The sequence below is a fragment of the Sciurus carolinensis genome, chromosome 15 (assembly GCF_902686445.1).
Source record: "Sciurus carolinensis chromosome 15, mSciCar1.2, whole genome shotgun sequence".
NCBI lineage: Eukaryota > Metazoa > Chordata > Mammalia > Rodentia > Sciuridae > Sciurus > Sciurus carolinensis.
Window position 1 is genome coordinate 17,559,832 of NC_062227.1, and position 12,580 is coordinate 17,572,411.

General features: G+C 48.3%; 1 protein-coding gene across 1 annotated transcript; it reads right to left on the bottom strand.

The window, feature by feature from the left end:
* Positions 1-10,649: 10,649 nt before the first annotated feature.
* Positions 10,650-11,567, bottom strand: LOC124965686 (deleted in azoospermia protein 4-like). Its single transcript, XM_047526806.1, is given in 4 exon segments — positions 10,650-10,691; positions 10,693-11,025; position 11,091; positions 11,353-11,567. Coding segments are annotated over 4 exon segments (591 nt in total).
* Between the last annotated feature and the right edge of the window lie 1,013 nt (positions 11,568-12,580).

The window sequence follows — 12,580 nt, forward strand, 5'->3', positions numbered from 1 at the left end:
AAACACAGTGAAAGGGGAGATGGTAGTTCTAAATCCAAATCTAAGAGTTCCTTGGAGCTTTGCAGAACTGGAGGGGAGCAGGGGGAAGTGGTAAGGGAGCAGATGGAATGCTCACCCTCCGAGTTGAGGTTTTATCTGTTAGAACATAACTCTTAATAACCTTGTTTTTAGTAATGACACAAAGCAATTTTAAACACTTTTTAATTTACCAACCTATGAAAACACCAATAATGTTTAAATATGTTACCCCATGTAATTTAAGGAGTTAAAAGTACTTGATGTTATTTAACAATGAGCATTTTAACTTTGCAAATTAATCAGATGTCACCAACAAACACATTTGAGTAATCCCATACATGTTAACTCTAATTCACTTATTCTGTAAAAACCAAGAATATCAGACAAGTGTCCTGAACAGTATTTGCTGTCTCTTTCCTGTTGAAGAAAAGTCCTAGAAACAATTGATATTAGACATTGTTTAACATCAACATTCCATTAGTTTGACACCTAGAGACTTGTGAGTTATTTCTAAAGACATTTTACTTTTATTAGTTTACCCAATTTAAATCGAACCCTTTTAAATCACGTGAATAAAAGTATTTGGATCCATTTTTAAATTTTAATTTTAGGAGCGCTCAGTTTTGATACAGACAAAACATGACATTAGCATGACATACAAATAATACAAAATCAAAGGCCTTGTAACTTTATAGGTGAATCTCCATTGCAATGTAACAGATGTTCAAAAACTCTAGTTGAATAAATATAGAACTGATCAAAAAGAAAAAAAAATCATTAACCTAGGTATGCAGGATCAAAATTATGAGCTCAAAAATACAGCATTAGAGAAAAACAAAACAAAACAAGAATCCTAGAGAATGAGTTAGTTCTGTGTAGTAGCCCAGGAGTTTAAAAGGGACACCTTTTTTTGTCTTTTCTTCAGGTCACCCCTCTTTCCCGCTAAGAATGCTGCAGTTTACATTCCAATGCAGGCCTCAGCAAGGCCAGGCAGGGGGGAGGGAGGGATCACCTAGGACTTTTTAACCCTTTTTCTTCCTGGTTGAGAAATCAGGTTAGGTTTGAATGCAGAAAATCACAAAACATTATTTCTTACTACTTTTGAGGAATGGAGCTGCTGAGCTCTCTGCCTAGGGGGATTGGAGTAAACAAATCTCTCAGGAACAAGGAGAAGGACTGTAAAGTACCCTGCAATGAGTATCCCTAAGCCTAAGATCGAATTAACACAATGAAGAATTTAATAGAAGGCAAGAGTAAAGACCATATAGTACAATACACAAACAGACAGACACGTAGCACGCTAAATCAAAAATTGGCTAGCTGGTACTTTGTCAACAAAAACAAACAATTTCTGATTGTGTCAAAGAGTTTCCCAGATGCAACACAATGCCCAAATGGGACAAAGAGTTACCCAGATGCAACAAAGTCGCCCAATTGCAGCACAGGACGGTGTTTTCAGAGCTCAGAGTTTAACTTCAGACACCACATCTTCACCCAGGGCTGGAGGAAATCAGGGTCCTGCCATCTGCTTGCTTGCATCACATCACCCGTGACTGGCACACGCCAGGGCATGTAGCACTTCAGGGACAGGAGCAGACTCGTGACAGTGGGGCAGGGCAGGACCATCAGTCACCTGCCTGCCTCCTTCTCTGCCCTCCACTGGGCCTTTCCCTGTCTCAGCCAGGATGACCCTACACTACAAATCAGGGGTCTCCTCCAGGCCACCTGTGACTCCCAGATTCCTGCTCATGCAGGTAAAAAGCTGAACTCCTCGCTGGGTCCACAAAGCCCTGGGGAACCTGAACCCACAATCGCTCCATCTTCCTCTCCCATCATTCCCTTCCACCTTGCTGACCATGTCCTAACCACATCAGCCTCATTGCTGTATCTCCAATGAGTCCCTCCTGCCCCAGGACCTTAGGTCATACTGCTGGCTCTTCCTGACTTGCTCATACCCCAGTCTTCACATGGTGAGTTCCTCTACCTGCTTCAAGCCTCTGCTCTCAGAGGTCTTATTTAAAATACTTCCCTTGTCTTGCACTCTCTCTTTACTTTTGCTTTACTTTTCTTCACTAAATTTCTTACTGTGGATAGCATTCTTTGCAGCCACTGGCATATGAGTTTCTCTGATACTCCCCCACCCTACAGTGCTAATGTCACTCCAGGAGGGTAAAGGCTTTGGAGAAAAAAGTGAACTAAACACAGGGTCTTGCCTTGTGCTTCCATTGTAAGCATTCAATGCCTGCATTGTTATTCTTGGGTCCCACTCTTGGGCCCCCTTTCTCATTTAGAACCTCTAAGTTCTTCCTCCTGCTCTGCAGAGGCTATAAGAGGGGGCAGGTAGTTTTGGATCACTTGTCAGAAGAAACTGAGGCTCAGGGATGTGACATCACTTCCTAGATCACACAGTGCCCCTTAACTCTCTGCCAAAATTGTGCCCTCTGCCCCCCACAACATGGCTTCTGCCAGGCTGTTCCCCTGCTTGGGACCCCTTTACACTGCCCTATGAACTGTTGGCCATAGTTGGATCTTGAATGCTCCCCAAGGCCCATGTGTTGAAGGCTTGGTCTCTAGGCTATAAGGAGGTGGGGCCTCATGGAAGGAAGTTAGGTCATTGGGAGTGTGCCCTTGAAGGGGATAGTGGGAATCTCCCTGAACAACATCCTGCTTCCTGACTTTGCTTCTGCATTCTTTCCCCACCATGTAGGGCTGCCTCACCACAGGCCCAAAGCAACAGAGTCCTGGAAGGCAACCTCTGAAACTGTGAGCCAAAATAAACCTTTCCTCTCCTTAAGTGGCTTATCAGGTGTTTTGTCACAGTAACAGAAAGATGACTACCACACTGATCTTCTTTTAGACTTCTTTTCAACATCACCTGCCTGCAGGTACCACCTCTCCCCTGAGCCTAGGGCACATTTGCTTTTTGGAAATCCTCAGCACTCCTGTTCCTCTTGAAACTGTCCATCAGAATTTACAGTATAAAAATGGGTGGATTAAAGGGCCTTTGTGGGATGCAAATGTAAGCCACCCTAGGAAGGCAGGTGCTCCCCAGGTAAGATGGGGGAAGAAAAGAAAACCAATGTAGGTGCATTGATGAGCAGGGGCTCAGTCCTGCAGGGGTGCTTTGGAGGCTGTGAATGGCACTCTGAGGGGCAGGAAGCTGGGACATTCCTCCACAATCTCACAGGCCATTGGTTACAAGTTGTTCCAGAGCATGAGCTTCCTGGCACTTCCAGTCTACCTTGTGTGGACACTGGAAAGCCTGCAGCCCAGAGAAGCAGATGTTGGAGGTAGGATGCCATCAACACATTTGAGAAGTGCCTCTGAATGGTCCAGAGTGGGACAAGAGATGTGTGGTGCAAGTATCTCTTGCAGCTTCTTGCTGTAGATGCAACTTGTAGCTGTATAAACTGTCAATTCACAACACTCCACTTGGTACCCTGAACCTCGAATGTCTGAGAAGCCCAAGACCTGTGTTCTGTCCTCTGGATCAGAAATCATAGTTACGGAGTCCAGACTGAAACACCAGGACAACCCAGTGAGGCAGGCACATTTCATAGATGAGATGTAGAATCACAGAGAGATGAAGTGATTTATCTACGGTCACACAGATAGTAATGTAGTACATGATGGTGCTGAAATTTGAACCCAGGGCCTGCACCCTAAGCTCACTCCTCTGCAAATCATAGCTGGTCACATTACAATTACCCTTTCTTCATGTGAGGACAGTCTCTACATCCACCCTGATCATCCCCATTTTATAGATGGGGAAACTGAGGCCCAGGAGGGATGTAATCAGAGAGCACATGGAACCAGATCCTGGGGTGGAGACTCAGGCCATCTGCCTGCCAGGGAGTCAGCCTCAGTCACTGCCCCTCACTAGCCCCCTGGAGGCCAGCAAGCAGAAGCAAGTTTGGGAAATATGGATCACTGCCATTTACCTGGCGATGCTATGGCCATACTGTGTAGCCTCCATGCAGTCTGCCTGTGAGGTCTGACTACACCCATGTCACGGCAGGGAGCCAATGTTGCTTCCCCTAGCATGCAACAGGGTCAAGATTCAAATTCAGGATAGTTGGCCTCCAGGACCAAATCCACCTTTACCTCCAAAGTAGGAATTCCTTTTAGGGCATCTGAGCTTGGTGGCCTCTGGTCCCTGGACACATGTCAGTCCCCTGTGGGCAGCTCCAGCTGTGTCCTGTCTCTTCCCAGAGGAGCATCTAGACATCAGACATGGGCCCTGCTCTGCTGTCAGCGTCAGAGCCAGCACCTGGCCCAGCCTTCATGGTTAGCATGACACCCCCAAAACAGGGAGCAGACATTCTTCCCGGAGTCTTTAAATCTGCAGCAGCAGCAGCAGCAGCAGGCCTGCTTTACGGGCTCCAGCTGGAAGCCACCACAATGCTTATCCCCCACTCTAAAATGCACCCCATTATTTGTGAAGAGTAACTTGGGGGACTGTTGTCACTTCTCTGTAGAGGGGACTCTCAGTGTTGGTTCTGAATGCTGCTTTCACTCCCTAGAGTGACCCTCCTGCTCCCACCTCAGTCCTCCAGCTCCAGGGGTGCAGGTGGGAAAATGGAGGCTTGGCTGCTGCCTGCCCAGTCCTGCCATGGCTCAGTGGAGGGAGGGACAGCCGATGGGCAGAGAGGGCTGGGCCTGGGTCCCTGGGTCTGTGGTACCAGTTCAGGCTTGGCCAAGGCGAGGGGCGCAGGCATCTTTCTCTCCACCGGTTTCTTTCTGGGTGAGGATGTTGCAGGGCCTCCCAGAACTGCTTCCACTGGGTCTGAATCAGGACCTCCAGATCCCTACTTCACACGCAGCATAAAAACTCCAAAAGCAGCAGTGTCATTTGCAGATTAGCTCCTCACATGATGAAATGATTTATTCAGGAGATTCTTCTCCTCCCTCCACTCCTCTTTTTTTCTTCTTTCCTTGACTGAGAACAGATTAACCAGAAATTAAAGCTGAGGGGGGACAGAGGCGAGTGTGATGGGGTCAGTGAGAGGAGGCTGGGGAGGGAGGTGTCCAGGCTGCCAGGGGTCATGAGGACAGGGAAGGGAAGGGGCTGGGGCTGGTGGGGAGGATGGAGAGGGAGCCAGGAGGGAGGAGGGGAGCCAGGTGAGAGGCAGGGAGAGATGGAGGACAGAGCAGGGGTGAGTCAGGGAGAGGGAGAGAGGCCAGGAAAAGGAGGAGGAGAGAAGTTGGAAGGAAAAATACCTGAGTTTAAGAAAACAAACCACCAGGAGTGAGGAAGGAGAGCAGATGAAGTGAGAAGAGCGAGTGAGTGTGGGAAAGTCTGCCCTGTGCAGACAGGTCCCAGGGATGGGCCCCCTGGGTGCTCGCCCCCACCCCAGATCCTGCATCCTGTGCAGCCCGTCAGCTGGTGGTGCAGAGTGGAGCTGCCACACACCCTGGCCAGGCAGAGGCCAGGGCTGCCCAACCGGTCCTCCTTGGTGTCTCCCCTTTGCTATTTCATGCATCTACATACATTTATATAAACATCTATGAAACATAAAGATTCATGTATAACTCCACATCTCTCTTCTCTCTCTCTCTCTCTCTCTTTCTCTCTCTCTCTCTCCCCGCCACATCTCTTTTGCAAGCCCACAAGATAACCAGGCCTGGAGCAGAGTCTACAAGGATAAGAAGATTAGGGAGGATCACTTCATCTTGTAAGATTTCCAGGAGGGATATTTTATTCTCAGAAGGCCAGTCAGAATTTTCTAAATAGGCTGTGTCTGAGTGAACCCAGAGCTGTTCCCCACTGGGACATTAATTGTACAAAGAGTGAAAGACAGGCAGGCGAAGATGAGCATTAATGATTATTTGATTATCTTGAGCTTTAACAAACCCAGCCAGTTCATCTGGATGTGAAAAATTAGCTGTTCTCACAGCAGCAAATTTGACAGCAATCGGCATTATATATCTTTTTCTCCAGAGAGGAAGCAGTCTCTGTGCTAGGGCTCAGGGCTCACAAGGACACCCAGTTTCTCTTGATATGACCCAGGGGTCAGGTTCTCTGGATGAAGAAAAAAATCTGCCAACAATGCAGGGCCTTTTCAAGGAATGTTCTAGATCAATATCTTAAAGTATAAACATAAATTGGCTACAGGATGAACTCAAGCTCTTGCTTCCTTAAAATAGAAAATTAAAAAAAATTAAACTACTTGGTTTATGGCCCAGTTGCGGGGGGCATTTTGGTCTAGAACTGTGTCACCTGAGGCTGTGGTTATTAGCCACACATGACTGTGGGGCTGGAGACCTGGCAGATCTGGAAAGAGATGTGCCATACATGCAAAACACTTGGCAGACCTCAACAACTTAGCAGGAAAAATATGATGGGCAAAGTCAACTAGAGACATTTCTACCTCGATGACGATGGAAATGAAGACAGGGTGGACACACCAAGTAAAGCCTGTTATTAAAATTAATCCCACCTGTTTCTTTTTGCTTTGATGCTGGCACGTTTTAATGATATATGTGACTCCTGCTCTATTTTGGGTGGATGCCTCTGCTTTAGATGCTGGGTCATGCGCACAGTAGGAGTTTTAGAAAGCTGTGGGGTTTGGTTGTTGGTGGAGAGTTCAGCAGGTTAATGGAACTCATTCCAGTTCCAAGTCAGCGCCCACAGGTTAACAAGAGGCCCTGATTAGGGGACCCTACAGTGGTCCTTCAGCAGCTCAGACTTCAGAGCACTTGCTGTGGGTTCAACTCTGCTCTGAGCAGGTCACTCAGTTGATCTCGCTCAGCCCCAGGATGCCCTCGGAGGGAGGACCCATTTAGTCCCATTTCAGCAGGGTAAGGATGACTTGGAGAGGAGCTGTTTATTGAGCATTTCCTGTTCCCTCAAGGGCTTGTCCTTTGGCTTTGGCTTTGGGATGGTTGTGTTGGGTTCCCCTTCTCCTCCATTCAATCTATGGACCGCCTGACTCACTGGCATGCCATGACCTTTAGCCAGTGACAGCCAGGACACCTCTCTGATTTTGTCCCTCCCCTTCTCTCCTTGTATCAAATAGCCACTCTCTCACTGGGCCCCACTGCAGCCCCCCACAGATGAAGATGATTCACTCAGAAGCTTTCAGGGTAAAGGGAAGGAACCCAACAGAAATCTGGAGCAGGGTGCTGGATCCAGTGCAGCCTCCGCTGAGTGGCCTCGGCAGTCCCTCCAGCTCTCTGAGCCTCAGTCATCCCAGCTGCAGAGCAGAGGCCCACACGCCTCTCTTCCAGGAGAGCACCTGCTGCGTGGGTTACTCTGGGTCAGGGGACATCATAAATGCTCAGGAGAGGCTCATCATGAGGACCGAGGAGTCAGCTGAGCACCCTCCCGAGTTCCTCTCCCTCCCTGCCTTCTTTATCCAAGACCCTGGATTCTACTCTGGGCAGCACTGGGCCCAGTTCCGGGCTCTCCTGAGCCAGGAGCAGTGCAGGGCTGCCTGAGGTCCCTGGGTGGGGGTCTTGGGAGATTCTTTAAAAGGAGCCATCCCAGCTGAAAAGAACCCCTGCCCCTTCCCAGCCTCTCACATTCTCTGAGACTGGAAGGTGGCTGGAGACTGGAAATAGGGTCTCCTGACTGGGGGGACCACATGAAACAGACCCCCACCCACTCTGAGACCCCAGCCATGGTGGTTTGTAAGGGCAGTGGGGGTATGATCATCAGCTCAGCCCAAGCCACTGGGGCACGTAGTGTTGGCACCACTGGGAGCTGGCGCAGCGTGGCCATTGTCACCATCACCATCAGAGCTGTTGTGGTCATTGGACAAAGCCTACCCGGGGTCCTCTGGGCTGAGCCCCAGCCCTGCTCCCCAGCATCCCAGCTCCTCCATCTCCCCAGCCCTGCTTCCATTTATGTCCCCTGTCCCAGCCGCCTCCTCTCTGCTTTCTCCTTCCTGTTTATTTTATCTCAATTTTCCACCCATCTGTTCCCTACACAACAACTGCCATCTTTGTTCTTGGCCACTACCCAGAGTAGCCTGAGAGGGGTGGTATGGCCTGAGCAGGGCCACCAGGCAGTCACCAGGCAGAGGAGTGTGTCCAGGCCAATCCATCACCACTGCCTGTCAGCATGCAGGCAGCAGCCAGAAAGCCCACTGGGCCATTCTTGGAATCTCCACTGTCCCTCTGCATGCAGTACCAGACAGGCATGGGGGACCCAGGATAGGCCACGGGCTATGGGCCTCGAGGGTCTCCCTGACTTTGTCCTCACTCCAGTCCTATCAGCGAGGGCAGCTTCTTCTATCCTGTTTTACAGATGTGCAACTGAGGCTCAGAGAGAGGCCCTCACTTGCCCAGGGACATGAAGCAGCATGGGGACACAATGGGGACTGGAACCCAGTTTTGTCAACCCCAAGGTCTGTGATCTCTGAAGCACCTGCCATGCTGCTCCTGGAGCCTGCTTTTTCAGGGTAGCCAAGAAATTTGCACCTTCAGGACAGAGACATAGGACCAATACCTGCAGAATTGTCTTCTAGGGAGGCCCTCTCTCCCTGGAGTGGGTGGGTGAAGTGGGAACAGGAAGAAATGGTCATCATGGTAGGCCAGAGAGCACAGTGGATCTGAGCAGGGGCTCTAGGGCCCACTCCATGCTTCTGCCTCTGCCTTTCCTGCTCCATGAATTTGTTCAAGTGGCTTCATCTCTCTGGGCATCAGGTTCCTCATGGTGTTAAAGGGAGGCCCTGCATTGTGTGGCAGCTAGGAAGATTCAGTGCATAACAGGAGGGCTGATGTTTAGGAAGCAGCACAAAAATACTATATATTTTACTCATTCCAGTCCTACTTGGGGCTGGTGTTTTATTTCCCTCCCATCATGTACCTCTCCAAAGAACCCAAGAAAGTTACATACAATTATTACTCCCATTTTATAGGGGCTGAAACTAAGGCTCAGATCCTTGCCTGTGACCACCTAGCTAGAAACACCATGCATTTTTTTCCTGCATCTTTAGGCATTGTTTGAGCACCTACTGTGTGCAGGGCTTTGCCCTGGGTGCTGCTGCAGTTGCAAAAAGATGGCTTCAGAGCAGCACTGGTTTGTTAAGGGCCCCACTCTTTGCCAGACTTTAAGATGCCTGAGCTCAGCTGCCCCTAGAGGGAGGCTCTGATATCCTCATCTTTTTTTTTTTTTTTTTTTTGCACGTTAAAGTTTTATTGTCTCAATACAAAACATTCATCTTATAGAAGAAAAAGTAGGTCCAAACCTTCAACTTGTTGGCTTAGGATCAGACTTCCTTAACAGGACTCCCATAGCACATGAAATAAAAGCAAGAATCAACAACTGGAATAGATTCAAACTAAAAAGTTTTCTCTCAGCAAAGGAAACTATCAGTAATGTGAAGAGAGAGCCTACAGAGTGGGAGAAAATCTTTGCCACTCATACTTCAGATAGAGTGCTAATTTCCAGAATCTATAAAGAACTCAAAAAACTCTACACCAAGAATACAAATAATCCAATCAACAAAAGGGCTAAGGAAATGAACAGACACTTCACAGAAGAAGATATACAAGCAATCAACAGATATATGAAAAAATGTTCAACATCTCTAGTAATAAGAGAAACACAAATGAAAACTTCCCTAATATTCCATCTCACCCCAATTAGAATGGTGATTATCAAGAACACAAGCAACAATAGGTATTGGCAAGGATGTGGGGAAAAAGGTACACTCATACATCGCTGGTGGGGTTTCAAATTAGTGCAGCCACTCTGGAAAGCAGTATGGAGATTCCTCAGAATGTTTGGAATGGAACTACCATTTGACCCAGCTATCCCACTCCTTGGCCTATACCCAAAGGACTTAAAATCAGCATACTACAGAGATACAGCTACATCAATGTTCATTGCTGCTCAATTCATCATAGCCAGATTGTGGAACCAACCTAGAAGCCCTTCAGTTGATGAATGGATAAAGAAACTGTGACATATATATACAATGGAATATTACTCTGCCGTGAAAAATGATAAAATTATGGCATTTGCAGGCAAATGGATGAAATTGGAGAATATCATGCTAAGTGAGATAAGCCAATCTCATAAAACTAAAGGACGAATGATCTTGCTGATAAGCAGATGAGGACATATAATGGGGGTGGGAGGTGTTAGTGTTAGGGTTAGGGTTAGGTTTAGGGTTAGGGTTAGGGAAGGTGGCAAGAATGGAGGAAAGAAGGACTGTATAGAGGGAAAAGAGGGGTGGGAGGAGTGGGGGGAAGGGAAAAATAACAGAATGAATCAAACAACATGAGCTACATCCTCAGCCCTTAACTCAACTTTCTGATATCCAGTGATACTTAGTTCTAAATTGCAGAGTTGCTTCAGCTAAACAGAATGAAAGCCAAAGCTATATACTCTATATAAATAGCCACAAGAACTTTCTGAGTACCTCCTCCACTTGCCAATTTCTTTGTTTCCCTTTCTCCATTTGGTCAATTTTAAGTAACTACCACTCCCTGGTTAAGAGTGTTAACCAACACTAATGCCTTCCTCAGATCCATAAGAACCCTTGAAGACAAAAACCTATTGCCTGCACCAAACCAACTCTGATGAGCACTGCTTATGCGACTGCTGTGACTGATCGACAATCAGCATTCTTCTGCTTCAACAACTCTTAGCATTTGATTTCTCTTGCTGCCAGCTTTATCTACTGTGAATAAATCAGCACTCCATGACCACAATGACCATAAGTCCTCAACCATAACTCTCATATGAATCTCTGTAGGAACCTCCACTTGGATGATCTGAATAATCACGATCCCGACCATATTCGTCTCTATCACTATAGTCTCTTGATGGATAGTCATCACATGAACTGGAATGACCATAATCACGGTAAATATAATCTCTTGGAGGTGGTGCATAATCTCTTGTGTCACGAGAACTGGGGTAATCTCCGCTTGAATAGCTGTCTTTAGTAGTATATCCATCATCTCTTGGGGATAAATAAACATCTCTACAAGAGGGCAGGGCTTCCCTTCGAGGTGGGCCTCCATAACTATCTCTTCCACATGATACAAGAGCTCTTCCTCCCATTCCACTGCTGCTGCGAACTGGTCCAGAAGGGGTGAACTTTTAGGAGAAGGACCCTCACTTCTTGGTGGTGGTCCTCTTTTTACTGGAAGAGGTCCCCTGGAAAAAAACTCATGTAAAAATGCTTGGAATAGCCACCATCATCCATATGCCCTCCACGTGAGGGTGGTCCCCTAGTTCCTCTGCTTCCTCTTCTTCCTCCTCTAAGACCTCTGGGCAGGCCTCTGCTTCTTGGAGGTAGAGGTGGGCCATGTCTACCACTTTCAAATGATGGTTTGGTGGCTTGTTCCACCTTGATGGCTTTTCCATCTAAGGACTTTCCATTCACGTCTCTGGCTGCATCCTTAGCATCTGCTGGACTTTCAAAGGTGACAAAAGCAAATCCTCTTGATTTGTTGGTTTCATGATCTTTCATCAAGAGCATTTCCACTATTCGTCCATATTTGCCAAATACTGCTTCAAGGGCTTTCTCATTTATGTCCGTGTTAAGCCCACCAGTGAAGAGCTTTCCTGGGCGATCTGCTTCAAACATTTCCCCCCCTGATAAGTCAGAGGGGTGGTGATGGTCTCAAGCTCCTATGAGCTCACCGACAAGGCCTTTCAAGCAGCTCAGCACGAGTGACAGCTGCTGGATCTGGGAACAGAACAGAGAAGCCGCTAGGACTACTGCACAACCGATATTCTCATCTTGCAATGAGAACACTGAGGCCCCAAGAGCTAAACCATGGGCAGCAGGTCTCAGCCTCATGAAGAGTTCAGCCATTCAGGACGGGCAATCTGAGTCCAGAAGTAGCACCATCCACACAGAAAGGCCGTCCCGCAGGCCCTGGCAGCTCAGAACTCAAGCCCATTCTGGGGAACCCGGGGAGGCTTCCTGGAGGAGACAGGAGGAGCTGAGTGTGGCACCTGGAGATGAAATCTAAGGCAGGCCAAGGGCCATTGTGCTGGATGGGACTCAGGGGAAGCCAGAATCAGGACATCTGGCCATGAAACTCTGGGTCCTGCAGGAAGCTGTTCTGAAAGCATGACAGGTACCCGGGGATCAGGGTCTCATGCAGGTATTTTTAACCCACTGTGTGCGGGAGCCCTGTCTGTGCTTCCTCATGTTGCTCACTGTCATGCAAGGGGACAGTTTTGACAGTGTGTGGCATGAGCTTGATGGGAAAACACAGAATGCAGGCCCCTGAGATGGAACCCCAGACCCAGCTTGTAGCCAGGGCCTGGGGTGAGCAGGAGCAAAGCAGGGATGGAGAGGGGCACTGGCCAAGGATTCAGCATGTGTGATGCTGGGGGTGGGGAGGCTGGAGCTGAGAGGCCAGGTGGGGAGGGAGGCAGACAGACCCTGAAAGCAGATGCATAGCAGCTCGTGCCTGGAGAGAGACGTGCCAGTGCTTTGGGAATATGTCAGAAATGCCCAAATGGGGCATCTGGGGCACGGGTGGCAGAGAGGGCTTCTGTCAAGATGGAAGCTAGGCACTCACTGCTCTTCGGGTGCTTGCTGGTGCGGGACCCCATGCTCCATGCTTGGTACATCCCACCTCTGTC